The sequence below is a fragment of the Podarcis raffonei genome, chromosome 9 (genome assembly GCF_027172205.1).
Source record: "Podarcis raffonei isolate rPodRaf1 chromosome 9, rPodRaf1.pri, whole genome shotgun sequence".
Classification (NCBI taxonomy): Eukaryota; Metazoa; Chordata; class Lepidosauria; order Squamata; family Lacertidae; genus Podarcis; species Podarcis raffonei.
This window is the reverse complement of record NC_070610.1, coordinates 76,490,518-76,516,018: the sequence shown is the minus strand read 5'-3', so window position 1 is coordinate 76,516,018 and position 25,501 is coordinate 76,490,518. Positions and strand designations below refer to the sequence as shown.

At 47.4% G+C, this 25,501-nt stretch overlaps 1 protein-coding gene across 1 annotated transcript in view; it reads left to right on the top strand.

The window, feature by feature from the left end:
• ADAM33 (ADAM metallopeptidase domain 33) overlaps positions 1 to 25,501 on the top strand; it is a 97,781-nt gene that overhangs the window by 68,211 nt on the left and 4,069 nt on the right. Inside the window, exons 15-23 of the mRNA XM_053402307.1 lie at positions 4,307 to 4,415; positions 7,033 to 7,237; positions 12,940 to 13,017; positions 13,567 to 13,675; positions 16,623 to 16,770; positions 17,718 to 17,835; positions 19,843 to 20,094; positions 21,812 to 21,975; positions 23,563 to 23,580. Of these exons, the coding sequence (XP_053258282.1) occupies positions 4,307 to 4,415; positions 7,033 to 7,237; positions 12,940 to 13,017; positions 13,567 to 13,675; positions 16,623 to 16,770; positions 17,718 to 17,835; positions 19,843 to 20,094; positions 21,812 to 21,975; positions 23,563 to 23,580 (1,201 nt within the window). The remainder of the gene's footprint in view (positions 1 to 4,306; positions 4,416 to 7,032; positions 7,238 to 12,939; positions 13,018 to 13,566; positions 13,676 to 16,622; positions 16,771 to 17,717; positions 17,836 to 19,842; positions 20,095 to 21,811; positions 21,976 to 23,562; positions 23,581 to 25,501) is intronic.

Here is a 25,501-nt window from a genome sequence, read left to right as displayed (position 1 = left end):
TCTCCAAGTTCAATCTTCCAATGTTGCAGCTTTTGGTCATGCGGGATTTTAAGTCTCTGTATCTTTTGAGGTGCAATCGCAACCTCTTCCGTCTTCCTCTGCGCTTGGACTTGCCTTGTTGAACCAGTTTCCTGTATTGGCTGTTGTGAGGTTTCTTTGACTTCGTTTCCTGTTAGTTCATCTTTACTAGCTGGGGCAGATATAAGATCCAACTTTTGGTTCATCAAGATCACTTTCTCATCCGACTGCTGCAGCACAGCATTTATTTTGCCAAGGGCAGTAAGTAAGGCTTCCTCCATATTCATTTTCTGTCAAGGTCAAATAGCTGGTCCCACGGTCTGATTTTCACAGATGTTATATCTTCCCTGTAAATTACAACAAACACACTTGCTAGCTCCCTCTAGGGGATACAGTTACTATTTAACGTCCATCTTTAAAGTGTATCCAACAAAGGGAAATTTACTTTCGATTTTCAGATTCTTTGTTTCCTTTCAATATAATGCAGACAAGCAGAAAGCAGCATTAGAATTATTTTATTTCTCTTTTAGTTCTGTCTGTCAGTAATTTCCCGTTTTCAATTAGTAATCATCACCGACAATTTCTGTCCTGACATTCCGTTCCCAGGTTTGGGACGATGGGAGCTTGTATTCTTTCACTCTCTTTGCAGGATTAAAATGTCAAAATTTCTTCCCCCCTTTTCTCCTGCTGTCAAGGGTTTTTTTTATAGTTATAGATGCAGGAATTTTCAATCTTAAAATCAATTTTTCTGGCTTTTTAGCTTATAAGATCTTTGCTTCGGACTATTTACAAAAACGGGAGGCGGACTTCCTGTTTACATCTTCCCGCTTCGGTGCCAAATTCAAGGTTGTTCCTTTGATCAAAGGGGGAATTCCTTTGATCTCCCGATCTTTCAATTGTCCTACTCACAGGTTGTTGTTTAAGAGCCGAATTGTCACAGGAAAAAGGACAGCGCTCTCCGACATCAGCTGTGCAGCTTCGCTCCGCAGAAGTAGCGATTGACTCACAGCACCGCGCCAGCACCCCCGTCTCGCTCTGGAGCCCTTTGCAGGGTTCCTTTGCCGATGGGGGGGGGCGTAAAAGGTGCCCGCCGAGTCCCACGGTCGCAGGCTTCACCGCCTGCGATTTTCGAGAGGGTCCCCGCTTCGCTGCAGCGGTAGGACCCGATTTCTGCGGGGCTTTCTCCCTCTAGATTAGAGGGAATCCGCCATTGTCGGTGGAGCCGCCTCCGGAAGTCCTAATAATAATAATAATAATAATAATAATAATAATAATAATAATTTATATCCCACCCATCTGGCTGGGTTTCCCCAGCCACTCTGGGAGGCTCCCAACAAAATATAAAAAACACTATAAAACATCAAACATTAATAATAATAATAATAATAATAATAATAATAATAATAATACATTTTATTTATACCCCCCAGCCAAGACTCAGGGCAGCCAACACCAGGCATAAAAACAACTGATTAAAATAGAACTTAAAAACAAGATTAAAATGCAGCCTCAATTCAGTAGAAACTCAAATCATGTTCACTTCCCTAAACTTCCCTAAACAGGGCTGCCTTCAGATGTCTTCCAAAAGTCAGATAGCTGTTTATTTCCTTGACATCTGGTGGGAGGGCATTCCACAGTGCGGGAGCCACTACTGAGAAGGCCCTCTGCCTGGTCCCTGAAACTTTCTTCTCACAGGGAGGGAACCGCCACAAGGCTCTCGGAGCTGGACCTCAGGGTCCTGGCTGAACGATGGGGGTAGAGATGCTCCTTCAGGGATGTTAAGGAAGGGGTAGTACCTCTGGTTGGGGGCATATCACGCTACCTCTGGGGTAGTTTGTCCACCTTTGGTCCCCATCCTGCACTCAGCTCTCACCTGTGACTCTTAGAAGCTGTCAGCATGCAATATGGGCCACACTCTGGGAATGGCTTTGACTGGCCGGCTAAACCAGGTGATGGGAGCCAGTGGGTTGCAAACCCTTGTTGAGTTAGGGACTCAGCATGCAAAGACAGGCTCTGGCGCGTTGAGCGGATGAGACCAAGAGTGGGGCCAATGGTCCAGAAGGCGGTGTCTGCACGTGATGTAGGGGGAAGTGATTCTCAGGTGGGGCTCGTCCACCTGAGAAAGAAGCCTATCTAGGAGAAGGAAAGCTCTGGCCCTAAATTTGCGGGATATCTTCAGAAGAAGAAAAAGTAAGCAGCAAACTCTAAACAAATCCACTCTGTCCCTAAGACAGTTGGATGGCGCCTTGTATATCTCTTTCCGGCAGCTCCTGCACCAATTGCCTTCTCTGCTTTCCTTTGGGCCATACTTCCCAGGCTTGCTCTTGGGACACAGGCGGTGCTGTGATCTAAACCACTGAGCCTCTTGGGCTTGCCAATCAGAGGGTCGGCGGTTCAAATCCCTCCGACAGGGTGAGCTCCCGTTGCTCTGTCCCAGCTCCTGCCAACTTAGCAGTTCAAAAGCACGCCAGCACAAGTAGATAAATAGGTACTGTTGTGGCGGGAAGGTAAACGGCGTTTCCATTCATGCACTGCTCTGGTTCACCAGAAGTGGTTTAGTCATGCTGGCCACATGACCCTGAAGCTGTCTGCGGACAAATATTAATCTTTGCATACCTTCTTTTAAACTTTAATAAAACCTACTGAAAAAGATGAGGGTGGCACTGTGGTCTAAACCACTGAGCCTCTTGGGCTGGCCGATCAGAAGATTGGCGGTTCGAATCCCTGCAATGGGGTGAACTCCCGTTGCTCGGTCCCTGCTCCTGCCAACCTAGCAGTTCGAAAGCATGCCAGTGCAAGTAGATAAATAGGCACTGCTGTGGCAGGAAGGTAAACAGCGTTTCCGTGCTCTCTGGTTTCCGTCATGATGTCCCTTTGCACCAGAAGTTGTTTAGTCTTGCTGGCCACATGACCCAGAAAGCTTTTTGTGGACAAACGCTGGCTCCCTTGGCCTGAAAGCGAGATGAGCACCGCAACCCCATAGTCGCCTTTGACTGGACTTAATTGTCCAGGGGTCCTTTACCTTTACCTTTTTATTACCCAGGCTTGTACCCCAGAGAGGTCACTTTGGCACTGCTAACACAGCAGTTTGATGTCACCCTCAGAGGCGCACTCCATTGCTTCTTGAAACACACGGGTGCCAACAACGGATGTTATTACGTGTACAGTCATACCTCATGTTATGTTTGCTTCATGTTATGTTTTTTCAGGTTGCGACCCGGAAGTACTGGAAAGGGTTACTTCCGGGTTTCACTGCTCGCACATGTGCAGAAGCGCTAAATCGCGCTTCGCGCATGCGCACAAAGGCCAAATCATGCTGCGCACCTGCCCAGATATGGCACTTCAGGTTGCGCGCTTTTCATGTTGCAAACAGGCCTCCGGAACAGATCCCGTTCACAACCAAAGGTACCACTGTATAACATATGCACGTTATACAGATAGACACCTATTCCACAGCTTGAGGTACAAGGAACAGAATCTCCCCCGATAGTAATCTTAAGTGATTTTGCAGATTATACTGCGGCGGTTAGTCTTTCAGCTAAGCACCTTCCGAGTAGTTCAGCACTTCAACAACATCTTGAACATACCACAGTATTTATGGGCACCAGATTGTGCATTTTGGTTGGAACTGACCGTCCACATATTTTATTTTAGCTAAGGAACAAGCACCATCTTCTGGAGAGTTTGGGAGTTGCAGTTTGGGTGTTGTCATGCTGGCTTTGTGAGAAAAAATAATGTATGTGATTACAGGGTTTGATAATTTGTTATGTGGAAACTGAGCAATAATTTAAAAAACAACAACAACAAAACGAGTAAGTTAAGCGAATCTGGATATGCAGAAGATATTCAATAAATTTAAGAAACTGCAGAAAGGGGGAAGGAAGTCAAGTTTTGAAATGTCAAAATGATTGCAGAATCAGTGAAATGCATATCTTTGAAAAGTATAAAAAATAAATAAATTAGAAAGCATTCCAGACATACACACCCTCTCCCAGAACCTGGCGGGCCTTGAAAGTAGAAGAGCAAAGAGCTCAAAGACAGAGGGCATGTAGATGATGTTTATGATGAATGAGGAAATGGGAGAGTCACTTGGGACAACGCTATTATCCAAGAGGCTGGGTTCCAAAGCCTCTCTCTAAATACTGAACAAAAAGCAGATGGTCAGAAACTTTCCTTGTCTTTGTACGTTCCTGGGCACCCGGTTGTGGGAGTTGCTTGCGAATGGAGAGATGTGCTTTTTGGTGGCCCCATCTCATTGAGCTCACTTCAACTCTGCTTCCACCTACAGGTGCTTGGCCGGCTCCTGACGCTTGCTTCCGGGACGTCAACCGGGCGGGCGACATGTACGGCAACTGCGGCAAGGACCGCCACGGCAACTACGTCAAGTGTGCGTGGAGGTGGGTGCTGGTCTGGAGGCACCACGATGTGCAGACTCTGGGCTTGTCTAGTTGACCAAAGCTGAACTTTGGCGACCTCCAGTTCTTGTTGGTCTCCCTTAAAACCACCCAACATGGCCAGCAATCAGGGATGATGGGATTGTGGTCTGGCAACGTCAAGATTGGCCACCCCAGGTGTTGAGATGCTACCCTAAATCCCCGCGGAAAGGGCAGTTCTCAGCATCCCACGCCTGTCAGTCTAATCCCAGAAGAAGCCAGATATTGTTGAACAGCAACTTCTATCATCATCCCTGAGCACTGGCCATTTTGGATGGAGCTGATGGGAACTGGAGTCCAAGCTCGCCTGGAAGGAGCTAACATGGCTATCCCGTATTTTTCGCTCTATAAGACGCACTTTTCCCCCTTCAAAAATTAAGGGGAAATGTGTGTGCGTCTTATGGAGTGAATGCAGGCTCCTTAGCTTCAGCGATAGCAATGCGAAGCCTCCGAAGCGCAGAGAGAGAGCTCCCCCCGCGCCGCGGAGGCTTCGCATTGCTTTCGCTGAAGCTGCCTGAAGCCCCCGGAGCGCAGCGGGAAGTCCCGCTGCGCTCCAGGGGCTTCAGGCAGCTATCCGCAAGCCTTCAGAGCGCAGCAGGAGTTCTCGCTGCGCTCTGAAGGCTTGCGGATAGCCGCCTGAAGCCTGGAGAGCGAGAGCGGTCGGTGCACACCGATCCCTCTTGCTGTTCTGGCTTCGCTTCGCTGGAGAGGCACTGCACAGTTTTCCCTCTCTGCGCAGTGCCCCTTCAGCGAAGCGGGAGGAGAAATGGAAGGGGCTCTGTTTCTCGTGCCGCTTCACTGAAGGGGCGCTGAGCAGAGAGGGGGAGAATTCCCCCCCCCCTGTTCTCCCCCTCCTATGGTCTGGTGCATCCTGTGGTCCGCTGCGTCCTATAGAGTGAAAAATACAGTAATCTAAGCCAAAATAGCTGTACCCCACACTTCAGATGAAGTTACCAGGGCAGTTTATACAATCAAGGGGATGGCGTGACCAGGATTTATGTTAAGGGGGCTACAGGACCCCAACCTGTCCTCCTCATCTGTCTGGCACTGTCTATCGCTCAGCCGGCTTGTCATTTGTGTCACGAGAAGGTGCCCCAACATCATCCAAGTGACTTCAGCAAGCATTTCCGTTTCAAATATTCTGATTATTTCTACTTTTAGTTAAGTATTTTTATTTATTTGCTTGATTATTTTTTTTTGGGGGGGGGGAAGCAGCTGTCCTCCACCCCAGGCTGGGCCCATGGGAGTGATTTCCCCCATGAAGAAAGGTTATAGCGTTTGGGATTTCTGAGTTTAGAGAAAAGGCTAGGAAGAGGTGAGGAAGTTCATAAAATTTTACGCGGGGTGAAGAAAGTGGACAGGGAAACGTTTTCTCTCTTTCTCTCTCATAGCACCAGAAGTCAAGGGCATTCAGTGAAGCTGAATGGTGGATATTTCAGAACAGATAAAAGAATGCAGCACAATAGTTAAACTATGGAACTCCTTGCCACAGGAGAAAGGGATGGCCACCAATTAGGCAAATTCATGGAGGGGAGGGCTGTGGGTGGCTACTAGCCAGGGTAGTTCTTCTCTGCCTCCAAAGTTGGAGGCAGCAATGCTTCTGAATATCCATTGCTGGTAACCACAAGATGGGAGAGGTGGTCTTGTGTTCGAATCCTGATGGCGGGTTTCCCATAGGCATCTGGTTGGGCACTGTGAGAGGAGGATGCTGGACCTAATGGTCCCTTGGCCTGTTCCAGAAACTCTGCTCTTACCTTCTTACTTCCTGAATGGGGTAACTGTGCCCCTGAAGGACCAGGTGCGCAGCCTGGGAGTCATTTTGGACTCACAGCTGTCCATGGAGGCGCAGGTCAATTCTGTGTACAGGGCAGCTGTTTACCAGCTCCATCTGGTACGCAGGCTGAGACCATCCCTGTCCACAGACTGTCTCGCGAGAGTGGTGCATGCTCTGGTTATCTCTTGCTTGGACTACTGCAATGTGCTCTACGTGGGGCTACCTTTGAAGGTGACCTGGAAACTACAACTAATCCAGAATACGGCAGCTAGACTAGTGACTGGGAGCGGCCACCAGGACTACATAACACTGGTTCTGAGAGATCTGCATTGGCTCCCAGTACGTTTCCGAGCACAATTCAAAGTGTTGGTGCTGACCTTTAAAGCCCTAAACTGCCTCAGTCCAGTATATCTGAAGGAGCGTCTCCACCCCCATTGTTCTGCCCAGACACTGAGGTCCAGTGCCGAGGGCCTTCTGGCAGTTCCCTCCCTGTGAGAAGCCAAGTTACAAGGAACCAGGCAGAGGGCCTTCTCAGTAGCGGCACCCGCCCTGTGGAACGCCCTCCTGTCAGATGTCATAGAAATAAACAACTATCTGACTTTTAGAAGACATCTGAAGGCAGCCCTGTTTAGGGAAGCTTTTAATATCTGATGAATGATTGTATTTTAATGTTTTGTTGGAAGCCGCACAGAGTGGCTGGGGAAACTCCGCCAGATGAGCGGGGTATAAATAAATAAATGATGATTATGATGATGAGCGGCTAGCCTTCAGGTCCTCTCCCAGCTCCTATGTTCTCGTTCCTTCTAGAGATGCCAAGTGCGGGAAGATCCAGTGCCAGAGCTCGGCTGCCAAGCCCAAAGGGACCAACACCGTTTCCATGGACACCACCATTCGCTTTAACGGGCAGGAGATCAAGTGTCGGGGGGCGCTGGTTTACGCCACCAAGGATGACGAGGGAGACATGTCCGACCCGGGGCTGGTGATGACGGGGACCAAGTGCGGAGATGGAATGGTGAGGGTTTTCCGGGAGAAACGGCAGAGGCACCCAAACCCAGAGGGTGCGCTTTATAACGCAATATCAAAAGGCCGCTGCGTAAAGTTTGATGTTTTATTATGGTTTTTCAATGTGTTGGAAGCTGCCCAGACTGGCCAGAGCAACCTAGCCAGATTGAATCATAGAATCATAGAATCATAGAATCATAGAGTTGGAAGAGAGCACAAGGGCCATCGAGTCCAACCCCCTGCCAAGCAGGAAACACCATCAGAGCACTCCTGACATATGGTTGTCAAGCCTCTGCTTAAAGACCTCCAAAGAAGGAGACTCCACCACACTCCTTGGCAGCAAATTCCACTGTCGAACAGCTCTTACTGTCAGGAAGTTCTTCCTAATGTTTAGGTGGAATCTTCTTTCTTGTAGTTTGGATCCATTGCTCCGTGTCCGCTTCTCTGCAGCAGCAGAAAACAACCTTTCTCCCTCCTCTATGTGACATCCTTTTATATATTTGAACATGGCTATCATATCACCCCTTAACCTCCTCTTCTCCAGGCTAAACATGCCCAGCTCCCTTAGCCGTTCCTCATAAGGCATCGTTTCCAGGCCTTTGACCATTTTGGTTGCCCTCCTCTGGACACGTTCCAGTTTGTCAGTGTCCTTCTTGAACTGTGGTGCCCAGAACTGGACACAGTACTCCAGGTGAGGTCTGACCAGAGCAGAATACAGTGGCACTATTACTTCCCTTGATCTAGATGCTATACTCCTATTGATGCAGCCCAGAATTGCATTGGCTTTTTTAGCTGCCGCGTCACACTGTTGGCTCATGTGAAGTTTGTGGTCAACCAAGACTCCTAGATCCTTTTCACATGTACTGCTCTCAAGCCAGGTGTCACCCATCTTGTATTTGTGCCTCTCATTTTTTTTGCCCAAGTGCAATACTTTACATTTCTCCCTGTTAAAATTCATCTTGTTTGTTTTGGCCCAGTTCTCCAATCTGTCAAGGTCGTTTTGAAGTGTGATCCTGTCCTCTGGGGTGTTAGCCGCCCCTCCCAGTTTGGTGTCATCTGCAAATTTGATCAGGATGCCCTTGAGTCCATCATCCAAGTCGTTGATAAAGATGTTGAATAAGACCGGGCCCAAGACAGAACCCTGTGGCACCCCACTAGTCACTCTTCTCCAGGATGAAGAGGAACCATTGGCGGGGTCTAAATAATTAAATTAAATTAAATTAGGGTTACCTAAATTAAACTAAATTAAATTAAACTAAATTAAAAGTTTAAACTAAATTCAACTAAATTAGGGTTACCAGATGTCCCCGGTTCCCGGGGACAGTCCCCGGATTTGCAAATCTGTCCCTGGACAAATTCTGTCCCCGGAATGTCCCCAGATTTGCAAATCTGTCCCCGGGAAACGTGGCAGTGGCAGCCTCCACAGCCCGGAGCCAGCCTGGTAGCGCAGTTGGCTCTGGCTGGCTTCAGGAGCTGCTCGCTGCCTGCTGCTATGGCGCCTGCCATTTTTCCTTGCTGAAACTTCCGGCGAGGAAAAATGGCGGGCGCCACAACAGCAAGCAGCTCCTGAAGCCAGCCAGAGCCATCTGTGCTACCAGGCTGGCTCCGGGCTGCTGCCTGCCGCTGCCGCCATCACTGCCAAAGGGGAACCGGGGACATCCGGTGGTACAGATCTCCTGCCCCCTTCCCCCTTTGTTTTGACTGAGGCTCGGGAGTTGTGGGCGGGTGGCCGTTGCCCAGTTTTTTAAAAACTCTGCACATTTATGTTTCGTAGGGTGCGAAAGAAGGGCTTTGCACCTTTATGCAATAAGCGTGTGTGCTTGGGCCCAGGGTCTTTTGCCTCACCATCCCCACTACTGACTCCCTGTTGCTAAAAAAAAAGGGTCCCTGGATTCATTGAAAAAAAATCTGGTAACCGCGACTTCCCTCTAATGGCGGATTCCCTCTGAGCTCTGGAGGGAATCGGCTCCGCAGGAGTTGGGTCTTGCCGCCGCGGCGCCGCGGGGACCCTCAGAAATCACAGGCGGTGAAGCCTGTGAACTTGGTGACTCGGCGGGCACCATTTGCGCCCCCCCGACCCGTGAAGGAGCCTTTTTAAAGGCTTCGGAACGGGGGACGGGGTGAGTGGCGCGGTGCTGAGAGTCGACTGCTTCTCCTGCGGAGTGAAGCCACATGCCATGCTCGGAAAGCGCTGACTTCTTCTTGTGAACAATTGGACTTTAAAAGCATCAACCCGTGAGTAGTATGGAAATTGGATTTATAAAGAAAGATTTTTTCTTTTTTGAATTAGGCACAATCGGGGAAGGCGCAAACAGGAAGTCCGTCTCCCCTTCTTGTAAATAATCTTAAGCAAGGATCAGCTAACTAAGGTCGAGAGAATTTTTTTTTGTTTATTGGATAAAAGACATTAATTTCACGATTTGGCAGTATAAGTAATTTTACTGGAGGATAAGAGCTAATTTTGGGAGCTGAAGTGCCACCCCCCCGGACCCGGGAGTGATCCGCGAGAGAGCCTGTTGAAGAGGTATTGAAGAGTTTGACAGCTGTCAAATTAGCTGTCAAAGCTGAAAAAGGGAACTTTGTTTTTGTTGTCTCTGCTGGTCATACTTGTTACAACTTGGTTATAATTTGTTGAAAACAAGGAAGAACTGATACAAACTAACTTGACTTTTGGATTTGAACTGGAAGGAATATTAAGTAACCAAAATCCCTCTAGAGGGGGTTTTGGGACATTACAAGAATGGCTGAAGGAGGGAAAATACAAGCTAAATTGGACAGAGTTTTTGTTCTCTTGGGAAAGTTACAAGGCCAAATTGATGTTTTGGCTACAAATGTTGCAACTCTGGATTTAACAGTAAATAAACTCATTGAATTTGATAAGGACTTGACTCAGGAAGTCCATGCAGCTGGACAAGAAGAGAAACTTCAGAGCTTTGAGAGTGTGGAGAAAGAGATATATGTTGTTCCTGAGGAAAAGGAAGGAGGAGCTGTAATGGTGCAGATGACAAAGGAGAGCCAGAGGCCTGACATGATGGTTACAAAGGAAAATAAGAACTTGATGTTGAAAATCTGGTTTGAATTGGAGACTGAAGAATGGAGAGATCTCCTTATGTGGAGATCTGAAGACCTATGGATTACAAATCTGATTAAGGTGGAAGTTGGAGCTTTGGGGACATTTGGACTTGAAAGGAGTAAGAAACAAGATTCGGGCTCCACTTTTAAGTATGGAGGTCTGGCTGGAAGAAACATGGACCCCATTTGGCTAGAGCTTCTCCGAGATCTGGTGTTTAATATTAAGGACTATCAAAAAAACCGGCAGAGAGGAAGTGAGAGAGAATTAAGAGCCTTGGACGTGAGATCTCCAGGCTGATAGTAGATTAAGACTGATGGACACTGGTTGGGGATTGAAACCGGGAAAGGGGGGGGTGGAGTTTGGGGATCCAAAGGGTGCAGAATTACCGTATTTTTCGCACCATAGGACGCACTTTTTCCCTCCTAAAAAGCAAGGGAAAATGTGTGTGCGTCCTATGGAGCGAATGCAGGCTTTCGCTGAAGCCTGGAAAGTGAGAGGGGTCGGTGCGCACTGACCCCTCTCGCTCTCCAGGCTTCAGGAAGCTATCCGCTAGCCGTGGGAGACCCAGCTCTCCCACGGCTAGCGGAGCGCTGCATTAATCCCGAAGCTTGGGGCGTGCGGAGCTCAGCGCGCCCCAAGCTTCTGGGTGCCGGCAAGGTCTCCGCTAGCCATCTAGACCTTGCCGACACCCAGAAGCTTGGGGCGCGCTGAGCTCTGCAGCCCCAAGCTTCGGGATTAGCGCTCCGCTAGCCGTGTCTAGGCTGCGGATAGCAGCCTGCTTCCCGGAGCGTCGGGCGCCCTGAAAGCAGAGCACCCGGCGCTTCGGGAACACATCCGCAGCCTAGGCAACCCTGCGGGAGGTCCCGCAGGGATGTCTAGGCTGCGGATAGCAGCCTGCTTCCCGGAGCGTCGGGCGCCCTGAAAGCAGAGCGCCCGGCGCTTCGAGAACACATCCGCAACCTAGGCAACCCTGCGGGAGGTGCCGCAGGGATGTCTAGGCTGCGGATAGCAGCCTGCTTCCCGGAGCGTCGGGCGCCCTGAAAGCAGAGCGCCCGGCGCTTTGGGAACACATCCGCAGCCTAGGCAACCCTGCGGGAGGTCCCGCAGGGATGTCTAGGCTGCGGATAGCAGCCTGCTTCCCGGAGCGTCGGGCGCCCTGAAAGCAGAGCGCCCAGCGCTTCGGGAACACATCCGCAGCCTAGGCAACCCTGCGGGAGATCCCGCAGGGATGTCTAGGCTGCGGATAGCAGCCTGCTTCCCGGAGCGTCGGGCGCCCTGAAAGCAGAGCGCCCGGCGCTTTGGGAACACATCCGCAGCGTGGGGAGCCCTGCAGGAGTTCCCCGCAAGGCTCCCCAAGCTGCGGATAGCAGCCTGCCGCCCGGCGGGCGGGGCGCCCTGAAGCAGAGCGCCCCGTGCGCCAGGCAGACATCAGCCAGCCCCACAAGCTCGGGGGACAGCAGGGAGGCGCAGCGCCACTATCCCGCTGTTCCTCGACCTGGTTCGGTTTCCCTGACCTGCTTTTGGGGGGGAAATAAAGGGAAATTTTTTCCCCTTTATTTCCCCCCAAAAAAACTAGGTGCGCCCTATGGTCCGGTGCGTCCAATCGTGCGAAAAATACGGTACAATCTGTTTTTGCTTTTATTTTGTTTTGCTATTTGTATGAAAATTGGGGAAGTCGTGGAAGGGAATTTGGGTCGACTTTAGAAAAAAGTTTTAAGAATGAGAATTGATGTAAATATTGATGTTTATAAGGTAAAATTGGCTTTTTAAAAATGAACTAAATAGAAAAAGGTCAAAAATTGGGGATAAGAACTTGTTGAATTAACAATTTGAATTGGAATATAAGAAGGGGAGGTGTGGGGAAGTCCGGGAAATATGTTACAGGAAAATAAGGATTGTAAATTGTATGTGTTTTAAATTTTTTTTGTTTTTTTGATTTTTTAATGTATTAAAGTGGAAAATTTCAATAAATATCTTCTAAAAAAAAAAAAGAGAAAAAAATCTGGTAACCATAAATTAATGCCTGAGTTTTCTTCATAATACATTGGTCCTTCTACCCTTTTCTGATGGGGCAACTTAGGATGTGGATATGAATATGGTAGTCACCTATAAATGCACATTACTTTGCCCTCTTGTGTGTTTCTTGAACTGTGTTCTATTATATTTCCTTTCTGTGGTTTTTTTTTTTTTAAACTGAGGGGACCACCAAGTTATGAAAGTGTTTGTTTTCAGCTGATATATGTAATAAAGACTGACATAAAGAGGGGAAAAAATAAATTGATCAGGAAGACCAAGACTTTAATAAGGAACGGGGAATTTTTAAAATATAATTTATCTTAAAAACCATGGTAAACAGTGAAAATTGTTAGTGGGGTTGGAATAACACTTGTAATGTAGCAAAGTTCTGCGGACATAATGGAGATACAAAAATTTGGATTCATATAAAAGGAAAGGATTAACAAAAGGACCCACAACAGGGAGGGAGGAAGTCCAAGGGATTCTTTCGAATCTTGTTTTTACATATTATGTTATTATGTGAATGTAAATATTAATTTGGAAAATGAAATGAAATGAAATGGCGGTGTTGAACTATTGGGGCATTGCAAGCCTGTCTGACTCGGAGGCCATTCTGATTGCAGGTTTGCAAGGACCAGCGCTGCCTCAACGCCTCTTTTTATGACCTGGACAAGTGCACCTCGAAATGCCACGGCCACGGGGTGAGTCACCAGCTGCCGTCTTAGCTTCTCTTCTGGGAAAGGGCTCTAGCTAAGGGGTGTTGAAGAAAAACAACGACACACCAGTGGGAACTAGGCATCCCCTCCAAGGCGTCATTTATTCATTTTTGGCGGGCTCAGGAAATCATTCTGCCTGAACATTGAGGGCTCACAATTGCATCTTGAGCAGAATTCGAATACTGTACCAGTTTCTGGAAACCGCATGCGTGTGGAGGGGGGGTTTGTCAGAGGAATCTGCTTGACTGCTGTGAGGACATGATGCTAGCCCAGCAATGGCCAAAGTTGTCCCTCCAGCTGTTTCGGGACTACAACTCCCATCGTCCCTAGCTAACAGGACCAGTGGTCATGGATGATGGGAATTGTAGTCCCAAAATAGCTGGAAGGCCAAGTTTGACCCAGCATAGACTTGTGCTGCATGATAGGCTCTCTTCATTTTAAGTTGAGCGCATCTTGGTGGGGGTTTTTTTGGGTGTGTGTGCCTGCAAACGGTACTTTGGCAAGCTTGAGCCTCACTCTGCAAATCTCTTCCAGGTCTGCAACAGCAACCGGAACTGCCACTGTGACGCAGGGTGGGCTCCTCCATTCTGCGAGAAGGCGGGTCTGGGAGGCAGCGTTGACAGTGGTCCCGTGCAACACGATAGTGAGTCCCGGGAGGCGCTGTGTGCGTGTGCGTGTGTGTGTCGTCTCTCCCACTCCCCGCTATTGCAAATCCAAAGGGTGCAATGCTCTGGAAGCCAGAGAGACTGAGAGCCCCAGGAGTGGAGAACCACAGGCAACGAGGACTGCATGTGGACCTCCAGTCCTCTTTACGTGGCCCTCAGGTCTCTTCCAGGCCACACACACCCTCCCCAGTCGCACCCTTCTGGAGTGTGTTTTCCTGGCTGGGATGTGTCCTTGATATCTGTCAATGCCTCTCCTAAGACGAGAACAAGTGGATTCAAATGGCAAGGAAGGAGAATCTGACTAAACATCACGAAAAACTCTCTTCTTTGGCGATCCCTCGTAGCCAAGTAAGATTGTCTTCCATAAACACCATTTTAACAATGAGTCCGTAAGTGACTGTGGAGGCCAATTCTGGATCCACACGTCCTTCCACAGTGGGGACATAGGTTTCCGGGTGGGAGTTGATCACGGTGAGGGTTTGCCAAGCGTGCCTTCCTTCTAGCACGTTTCTCCCTTGCGTCCTGAGTTAGAGCATCTTCAAAGCCCCTGACACCTTTGTTTGGTAAAGACTGTTCTCCAGCCGGAGCCCCCGCAGGCCAGTGTTTCCCAATTGTTGGTGTTTATACATGTGCAGATGCGCCTCTGCGGGTTGCGAACGCTGCGGTTTGTGAACGTGCTTCCTGCACGGATCACATTCGCAGCCCAAGCGTCCACTGTATTATTATTTTTATTAGGTTTATATACCGTCCTATACTCGGAGGTCTCAGGGCGGTTCACAGAAAAGATCACAACATATATAATCAGAATAAAAACAACAACCCAATAACACTCCCCCCCCCAAAAAGCCACATTTTAAAAGGGTCTAGGATGTCAATTAGGTCAACCAAAGCCCTGGTTAGAAAAGGGTGTTTTTGCCTGGCGCCTAAAGGTGTGTAATAAAGGTGCCCGGCGAACTTCCCTGTGGAGAGCATTCCACAGACAGGGGGCCACTGCAGAGAAGGCCCATTTAGTTCTGATTAAACATCGGGGAAAACTTTGACAGTGCCGGAGGTTGTGGACTCTTTTTCCTTAAGGTTTTTAAGCAGAGGTGGGATGACCATCTGTCTCGGATGCTTTAGTTGAGCAATTTTATGATTTGCTTGCCTGAATGGAGAATAGGGAGGGCTCTGTTTGTGAGAGTGAAAACCAGCCTACTTGGCAAAGCCCAAATGTAAATGAGTTGCTCCTTCTACCTTTGCTTCTGGCCCCTGGAAGGCTCCCCAGAAGGCAATCTGGCTCTCTGGCTGCAAATGTCTCCTCCTCTTCATGCCACACCACAGTCATTGGGAAGAATCGCCCTGTTTCATGGAGATCTTCCTTGACAAAGAAATAGTGAAATATTGACATATAGTACAATGATAGCTTGTGATGCCTGGTTATAGAGAAGGAAGGAATTGGTAAATTAATTTTGGCCAGTGCAATGTGGCTATAAATTGTAATTTGCCTGTTAGAGTGATGGAGCACAGATTTTTTTTTAAAATACTTCTGCTGTGTTTTATGGCCTATTTATAAAAATGAACATTAGCCGCTTTAATATATCCCATGCTTTTGCAAAATGATGGGCTTCTGTATCTCCAACCCCCTTGTTTTCTGTAAGGGCAACAAGCCTCAAGGTGGAGGTTTTCCTCCAATGCCTCTCCTTTAAGCGTGAACCTTAGAATCCAGTGTGTCCTTGTTTAATTTTATTAGGCTGTGCTGGTTCTGAAGTTTTTTTTATGGGAAAAGGAAAACCCTTTTAACCACAAGTGGTTATTAAATGGTTATTTTGCATTCTTTCCAGTAATGAAACACCCCCCCACACCCCTGGATCAATGTTTTGATAAAAAAAAGCCAGATTATTAAAATTCGGTCCAAATGAGCTATATCAGTTTGTGAATCAGTTGAAAAGTGAAACCAACAAGTTTAATTTTGAGCTGGTGGGTGCCACTAGTTTTAGAAGTCGTGTTGTGCTGCTAAACCAGCCTTTACCAACCGGGGGCTCTCCAGATGTTTTGAACTACAACTCCCACCAGCTCAGTCCAAAACACCTGGAGGGCACCAAGTTGGCAAAGGGTGAAATATTATTATTATTATTATTATTATTAGTAGTAGTAGTAGTAGTAGTAGTAGTAGTAGTAGTAGTATTAGAATTAGAATTTATATACCGCCCTATACCTGGACGTCTCAGGGCGGTTCACAGAATAAAATCAAGATATAAAACCATGAAATACCTAACAAAAATAAAAGCAACCCAGTGAGTGAAGTTCCTCTGACGATAGCAGAATAGAGCCTCCATAAATAGGAGCATTGGTTTACTGAGTACCCAGTGATATACTGTGTGGGCAGCCGCAACCAGATTCCCCTGCTCCTGAGCTTGCAGTTGTTTCACATAAAGGTAAAGGGACCCCTGACCATTAGGTCCAGTCGCGAACGGCTTTGGGGTTGCGGTGCTCATCTCGCTTTACTGGCCGAGGGAGCAGTCGTATGCCTGCAGACAGTTTTTCCAGGTCATGTGGCCAGCATGACTAAGCCACTTCTGGCGAACCAGAGCAGCGCACGGAAATGCCGTTTACCTTCCCGCCAGAGTGGTACCTATTTATCTACTTTTACTAGTGTGCTTTCAAACTGCTAGGTTGGCAGGAGCTGGGACAGAGCAACGGGAGCTCACCCCGTCGCGGGGATTTGAACCACCGACCTTCTGATCAGCAAGCCCAAGAGGCTCAGTGGTTTAGACCACAGCGCCACATAGAATCCTATAATTGTAGCCTTGGAAGGGACCCGAGCATCATTAGCCCAGCCCCCTGCAATGCATGGCTTAGATTGACAACCTGTGTCATAAACCAAGCCCATCCCTCTACGCGCCTTGGTTTCATGACCGTTTGCTATCCCTGTGCCTCTTCCTACAGATCACGAAGCCGTCCTGATCGTCCTGCTGCTCTTTTTCTTCCTGTTCCTGCCGGCTTTGTCCCTCGGACTCTATTGGTACTACCGGAGGGAGAGCTCTCTCCTCAACAAGTGGTTCAAAGGCTTAAGAAAGAGCCACGAGACCTACAGGTGAGCAGAGACCCAGGAGGCTGCCTTCCCTCTTTCTTGGGATTTCCCAGGCCTTGCGCTAGATCAGAGTTTCCCAAACTTAGGTCTCCAGCTGTTTTTCTGGACTACAACTCCCATCGCCACTAGCTAGCAGGAGCAGTGGTCAGAGATGATGGGAACGGTAGCCCCAAAACAGTTTGGGAAACCCTGTTCTAGAGGGGACGTCCACTTTCGTCCTCTCGGTTGCCCCTTCCTTTGAAGGAAAACCATTCTGTAATAGAAATAAGCCTCTCGTTGCACAGAGACCAAGACATCTGGGAAAGGCCCATACAGTCATACCTTGGGTTACAGATGCTTCAGGTTGTGTTTTTTTGGTTTATGGATGTGCCAAAATGGGTTACTTCCAGGTTTTGGCAGTCGCACATGTGCAGAAGCGCTAAATCGCACTTTGCGCATGCGCAGAAGTCCCAAATCGCAACCCGCCCGTGTTCAGAAGCGGCGCTGCGGGTTGCGAACGCTGCGGGTTGCGAACATGCCTCCTGCACGGACCACGTTCGCAACCCGAGCGTCCACTGTACTCTGCTTTACCTTCAGAAGGTCTTGGGTTCGATTTCTGCATCTCCAGGCAGGGCTGGGCATGTCCCCTGCTTGAAAACACAGAGGGCTGCTGGGAGTCAGTGTATAGACCGGGGGTCGTCAACCCAGTGCCCACGAAAGCTTTCACTGGTGCCTCTGGGGAGGTCCTGCACAGCTCCCGGGTGCAAATTCCTCCAGTGCGAAACGGCCATAGGTGGGCACTCTAGAGCTCAGAGTTTGCATTTGGCCCAGTTTCAGGTGGGCCTTGTTAGAAGGTTCCATTGTCCTTCTCCCACCTCTCTCTTTTCTCCCTTCCTCCTCCGTACAGATCTGGAGTGAGCCCCCCCATTTGCCAGAAATTAACTTCCATTCCCTTTGGTATTTCCCGGCAGGAATGGAGCTGTCAATCGGAAGGCAAATCAGGGACACTCGAACTCAGCCTTCACTTTGCAGGACATTTCCACCTCTTCTTCCTTCTCCAATAAAACTGCGGCCAGCAGTTCCAGCCAAGTGAGTATGCTCCTGAAATGTTTCATATATACAGTCATACCTCTTGTTACGTTTGCTTCAGGTTGAGCGTTTTCAGGTTGCGTCCTGCAGAGACCTGGAAGTACCGAAAAGGGTTTCGCCACTAGCGCATGTGCAGAAGCACAAAATAACGTCACACGCATGCACGGAAGCGGCGAATTGCAACCCGCACGTGCGCAGACGTGCCACTGCGGGTTGTGTTCTTTTCATGTTGTGAACGGGCCTCCGGAATGGATCCTGTTTGCAACCAGAGGTACCACTGTGTGTGTGTGTGTGTATATGTATGTATGTATGTATGTATGTATGTATGTATGTCTGTGTGTGTGTGTGTGTGTGTATTTCAGATTAATACATTTCATCAAATTTACAATCATCTTAACATTTCGTTTTTTTGTTTTTTTAATAGATATTTATTGAAGTTTTCAAAAAATAGAGAAAAAACAAAAAAACAATTAAAAACACATAAAATTTACATTCCTTACTTTCAATAACAAATTTCCTTGACTTCCCCACACCTCCCCTTCTTGTATTCCAATTCCAATTTTTAGCTCAGCAAGTTCTTGTCCCCAAATTTTATCTTATTATATTTAATTCATTTTAGTTAACCAATTTTAACTTATAAACCTCAGTCTTTATACATCAGTACTTATTCTTAAAAATCTTTTTCTAAGGTCGACCCCAATTCCCTTCCACGAATTCCCCATTTTTATATTAGTAGCAAAACAAAATAAAAGGAAACAGAGTATAATTGTACATCCTTTGGATTCCCAAAGCCCCACCCCCCCTTTCCCGGTTTCGAACCCCAACAAATGTCCATCAGTCTATCTGCTGTCAGCCTGGCGACCTCACGTCCGAGGCTATTAATTCTCTCTCAATTCCTCTCTGCCGGTTTTTTGGATAGTCCTTTGTATTGGACACCAAATCTCGCAGAAGCTCTGTCCCAATAAGGTCCATGTTTCTTCCAGCCAGACCTCCATATTTAAAAGTTAACTCATCTTAACATTTCGAAACTTGACTTCCTTCTCCCTCTTTCCACAGTTCCTTAAATTTATTTTTTATTATCTTCTGCACATCCAAATCAACTCATTTATTTGCTCATTTATTCATCCACTTTAAATATATACTCTTATGAGACTGCAGGTTATTACAATAATCCTGCCAATGTTCTTATCTGTTTACAATTTATCTGCATATATTCAATAAACCATTTCCATTCTTTTATTTTGTTACCTTGATTTCTTATTCTTCCGGTGAGTTTTGCCATTTCTGCATATTCCATAAGTTTTTGTATTCCATTCTTCCTTTACTGGGACTTCTGCTTCTTTCCATTTTGGGGCGAGTAACATTCTTGCTGCTGTAGTAGTGTACGTAAACAGAATTCTATACAGTTTAGGTAGTTCCGTCCCTATACAGTCATACCTCGGGTTACAGACGCTTCAGGTTGCAAGTTTTCGGGTTACGGACGCGGCGAAACCCGGAAGTACTGAAACGGGTTACTTCCGGGTTTCTGCGCTTGCGCAGAAGTGCTAAATCGTGCTTTGCGCATGCGCAGACGCACCGAATCGCAACCCACATGTGCGCAGACGAGGCACTGCGGGTTGCGGACGCTGCAGGTTGCGAACCTGCCTCCCACACAGATCATGTTCACAACCCGAGTGTCCACTCTAATTCCCAAAAGAAAAGCTTCTGGGTTGTTTTTTAACAAACCTTTGTATGCTCCTGAAATCTTGATGCAAGCAACCTCGAAACCGTGCCGCAAATTGGGGACTGGTTATCAGACTCTCGACTCAGGCGGTCTTCTTCCACTGTGCCCAACCCTAATTTAGAAACTGCTAGAAATGTGCAGATTTTAAAATAACCGCTCATATGAGGAGGGGACAGGATCGTGTCCACTTATTTGCACCTTCGCTCTGTGGAACTGCGGAAACTGCCTCCGCCTTAAACGAGGGGGAAATTCACCTTTGCCTTCTCTCTCTCTTCTCTCTACAGGCAACAAGGGGTGTTTTCCCACCCAAACCAAACTCTCTCCAAGGCGCTTCCCACCCGGTCAACGTGGTCCGCCCTCTCCGCCCTGCCCCTGCCCCGGTTGCCGCTCTCCCGAAAGACCTCAAGCCTTCCAGGCCGCCTCCGCTGCCTTTCAACAAATCCCCTGCTGCAGCTGCTGGTGCGAAATTCGGCACGCAAAACAAACTCCCTCCACCGAAGAAGCCTCTTCCCACCAGCCCCGTCAGGACCGCGTTGGTGAGTCTGGAACAGGCCTCAGGGGAGTCCACCCTTTCAAGATCCAGCTGTTTTTGAACTACAGTTCCCTTCGTCCCTGACCACTGGTCTTGCTAGCTAGGGGTGGGAATGTTGTGGATATATTGATTAAATATTATCCTTCCTCACTCACGCTAGTGGATCAGTAGCAGAGTACATTCACCTGTATATAGCAGGAAGCTAGTTGGTAAAATCGTTTGAATCTCTTTACTTAAGCAATCAAGTCTGGCTTGTCCAGATTGGATTTGTTCCTGGTAAATCCCCTTTGTCCCCTCTTAAAAAGAATAAAGACACAACAGTCTTTTCTTAAAAGTACAGTCATACCTCAGGTTACAGATGCTTCAGGTTGCGTGTTTTTGGGTTGCGCACCGTGCTCAATCTGGAAGTACCAGAACGGCTTACTTCCAAGTTTCGGCGCTCATGCGTGCACAAAACACTAAATTGTGCTTTGCGCATGCGCAGAAGTGCAGAAGCACTGAATCGCAACCCGCACGTGCGCAGATGCGGCGCTGCAGGTTGCAAATGCTGAGGGTTGCGAATGCTGTGGGTTGCGAACGTGCCTCCCGCATGGATCACGTTCGCAACCCGAGCGTCCACTGTAATAAGAAGTTTACTTACATTCAGTTCACAGTTGGTTCCCTGAAGGCAGGCTTAATTGGTAGCTACAGAAGAGAGTTTGAGTTCATCCCATATGGGGATGAGCCCATGTGCTGTTGGCTGAGAGCCAGCAGACAGCAAAATACATCAAATACACGCCCATCTACCTGGCCACATGCAGGGAGAAGATGCTCTAGACAGGTGTGACAGGAAGTCCTCCTGGCTGGAGTAACATTCCCCTGTATCTCCACTCTGGGCAAACAGGAAGTCTCGTACTTGACTGATACAGTGATGTTACATCCCACACTAGTGATGATGGGGACCCAATTTTGGGAAACTGTGACCTAAAGGAAAAGTGATTTTTTCTCACCAGGAGCTGGGGCGGTTTCCTGCTCAGACTGAGGAGCAACCTCTCAGTTCAGGCTTTTATAGGACCTGGTAGGCAGGGATTGGTCCTCAAAGTCAGCTGATGGGATGTTTGGTTCACTGCTTGGATTACTTTTCATGACAATATGGAAGTTTATAAAATTTGCACCGCCCGGAGACGTATTGCACTACACGAGACAGCTAATGAAGCTGACAGCTGGAAGACTCAGGACAGATAAAACGCACAGCGTCATAGTAATAGAAGGGCAGTGTAGGAAGGGACCACGAGGCTCATCTAGTCCAACCCCTTGAAATGCAGAAATCTTTTTGTCCAACGTGGGATTCGAACCCATGAACCTGAGGTTAAGAGTCTCATGCTCTACCGACTGAGCTATTCCAGCAGTGCAAGGTCACTGCAGGAGGCAGTGATGGTCACTAACTTGGATGGCTTTAAAAAAGGGTTAGATATATTTATGGAGGAGAAGAGGGCTACTGATGGCTATTGGCCAGGCTGGCTATTCCTTGACTTCCTAATCAGAAGCAACAACGCTTTTGAATACTCGTTTCTGGGAACCACAAGAAGGGAGAGTTGCTCTTGTGGTCGAACCCTGCTTGCTGGTTTCCCACAGGCCTCTGGTTGGCCACTGTGAGAACAGGATTCTGAACTAGGTGGGGCATTGGCCTTATCCTGTCCTCTTCATTTGGCAGTCTCTGACCATGTTTCCTTCCCTGCTAGGTCGATCCAAAGCAGAGGCCGCCACGCCGGCCGCTCCCGGGGAACCCCCTCCTGGCTAAAGAACTGCCGCCAGCTCAGGGTCAGGCCTTGCTGGTCATGGTGCCTCCAGCCAATACCAAGCCGGCAGGACTCAATGCCATGAGCCCCCTCTCCAGACCGCTGAAGTAAGTTTGTTTATCTATTAATTTGCTTAACACATTTGATCATTAGCACCTCTAAGTTACCAAAGAAGCCAGACAACAAGGATTGGAGTTACCACAGAAGTGGGGTGACGGGAGCAAGGAGGGGGCTGCTGCTGGAAGAATATAAGGTAAAGGTATATTGGCCAAACTTATTGGTGTTTCACAACTTTCTGACTAGTTGCAGGACCTTAGCCAGACCTAGCAGAGTAAACGCAGAATCCACAGAAGCAATTGGCGACTTGGCTGCAGACAGGATAGACGAAGCAGGAACCAGGAACTTGTAGTTAGGTGTTTATTATATACAGTGGACTATTTACAGGAACAGAACACGGATCATAGAATAGAATCATAGAATCATAGAGTTGGAATAAACCACAAGGGCCATCGAGTCCAACCCCCTGCCAAGCAGGAAACACCATCAGAGCACTCCTGATCTTTAGCTAGCTCTCTCTGACACGACTCACAACTCCTACACTGACACACAGAACTCTGAAATACTGAACTCTGAACTAACGCATTCCAGTTAGTAGGCCATTAATTATCACTCTCTTCAAAGAGCTTGACCAATCAGGGAGCTGTCTCCATGTCTCTGTTATCACCAGGCAGACTTACTCCTTCAGATTGCCTTCTTGCTGTCTGCCAAACCTTAATTGACTCTGTGTGAGTAGCTGCATGTACACAGTTTCCCAACAAGGTAAAGGGACCCCTGACCATTAAGTCCAGTCGCGGACGGCTCTGCAGTTGTGGCGTTCATCTCGCTTTATTGGCCGAGGGAGCCGGTGTACAGCTTCCGGATCATGTGGCCAGCATGACTAAGCTGCTTCTGGGGAACCAGAGCAGTGCACGGAAATGCCGTTTACCTTCCCGCCGGAGCGGTACCTATTTATCTACTTGCACTTTGACGTGCTTTCGAACTGCTAGGTGGGCAGGAGCAGGGACCGAGCAATGGGAGCTCACCCTGTGGCAGGGATTCGAACCGCCGACCTTCTGATCAGCAAGTCCTAGGCTCTGTGGTTTAACCCACAGCACCACCCGTGTCCCGTTGGAAGAATATAGATGGGCAGAAACTGCAGTATCAAGCAATCGTCTTGGGGTTCTGGCCAACTGTTTTCCCTGGAACCATGTCTGGGCTTAACAGTTCTCGTATCATTTTTAGGAATTCTGAAAGAAAGCGTCTTGTGGGCTTTTCGCCTTGGCAGTTTGTGTTTTTGTGGTCTGTTGGAGACTCTGTTGGGGTTAAGCTCTGCACAGAAAACAGCTGTTTAGCAGAGTTGCCTTTACTAGGCAAATACCAACATAGACCACTTTCCATGCACACACTATTTGTAGGTGTTACAAGTCATCTCCTCTCTCTAAGCCCAGAGAGGGTCTTTTGCTTCCAAGTCCTTGGTTCACTTGCTTGCAAAGTCCTATAACTGAGAGAGTGTTCTTGAGTTATGAAGTCTGGCAATTTTCCAGCTCGAGACCAGGAAAGTTGGTAGAGTGCCTACGCCTGATATGGGTATAGCAGCAACAGAATCTGTTTCCAAACCATTAACGAAGACTCTTTGTTTTTTTCCCTCCACACAGGCCGGTGCCACCTCAGAGGTGAGTAGGACCTTGCCCCTGCTGCTGTTGGAGGGAAACCCCATTTCCTGCCCTCCTGATGTTTGCTTCTGCTGCTTTTATTGTGCATTACGGAAGTCTTTTCTGTACGAGGGTCGAATTCCCTCATGTGAGACCTTCCAAGGGTCGCTTGCCCTGTGGTGGGTGGGGACCCTGGGAAAAGCGGATGAGGCCTTCAGCGCCGTTGGACTACAACCCTGATAATTTATTTTATTCATTTTTTCATTAAGTTTCAATACCACCCTTCCTTTGAGGATCCTAGCGCAGTTTGCAGGATAAACGCACAAAAAGACATAATAATACAATAGCAATACCTTTATTAACATAATAACAAATAAAACAATACAGCGAAACACTACAGAAAAGCCTTTGTTCTTGTGTTGCCATCCTCTGGACCTCATGGAGGAGGCACACGAAAAAGGGCCTCAAATAAAAATTAATAAATTTATTTATTTATTTATTTATTTATTTATTTATTTAAATTTGTTTAAATTTATTTAAATTTATTTAAATTTATTTAAATTTATTTATTTATTTATTTAAATTTATTTATTTATACCCCGCGCTCCCCAGCCAAGACCGGGCTCAGGGTGGCTAACACCCAATATAAAAACAAATTGATTGAAATACAACTTAAATACAAGATTAAAATACAACGTTAAAACATTAAAATACAGCCTCATTTCAATGAGGATTGCAGAGTCCAAGAGGTTCATATGGGGAGAGGCGGTCCTTGAAGCATTGTGGTCCTGAGCCATTTGAGGATTTATAGGTCAAAAGCAGCACTTGGGGCCCAGAAACTAACTGGCAGCTGCTTAAGTCAGGTGTGGTGTATTCAAACCCTGGTGAGTAACCTGGCTGCTGAATTCTGCATGGGCTGAGGCTTCTGAACCACCTTCAGAGGCTGCCCCACTGCAGTAATCTAACCTAGAGGTTACCAGGGCATAGATGACAGAAGTTAGGCTACCCCTGTCCAGATAAGGGTGCAGCTAAAGACACAAGATTTACCCACCCTGGAAGAATGGCAGATGAAGGTGATGGACTATATGGAATTGGCGGAAATGACTGGCAGAATCCGAGACCAGGGAGAAGAGTCGGTGGAAGAAGATTGGAAGAAATTTAAAGACTACTTACAGAAATATTGCAAAATTAATGAATGTTAGAATGATGTTGGATTGAAATTAAGTGGTTTCTAGCTGTAATGGTATAAAAGAATATGAAAAAATGGTTTTTTAATAGGTAAAAATTTAATGCTATAATAATTTAAGATTAAAGATCAGGATAAAATAAAGAGGGAAAGGAATTGCTGAACTAATAAATTGAACTGGAATACAAAAAAGGGAGGTATGAGGAGGTCCGGGAAACAAGTAAATGAAAAATAAGCGATGAAAAGATTGAATTGTTTTTTACTATTTTTATTTTGTATTTTTTCTTTTTCATTTTGTAATATTGTAAAAACCTGAATAAAAATTTATATATATATAAAAAAAGGGTGCAGCTGAGTCACCAGCTGAAGTTGATGGAAGGCACTCTGGGCCACTGCGGCTACCCGAGCCTCGAGCGACAGCAATGGACCCAGAAGTACCCTCAGTGGTGTGCAGTGAAAATTTTCGTAGGGGAACAGTTAGGGTTTTGGGAAGGAGGTGCCGGGCCTCTGACAGGTTGTAGTAATAATAATAATAATAATAATAATAATAATAATAATAATAATAATATTTATTATTTATACCCCGCCCATCTGGCTGGGTTTCCCCAGCCACTCTGGGCAGCTCCCAGTCGAGTGTTAAAAACAATACAGCATTAAATATTAAAAACCTCCCTAAACAGGGCTGCCTTCTAAAGATAAGATAGCGGCTTACTTCCTTCACATCTGCTGGGAGTGCATTCCACAGGACGGGCGCCA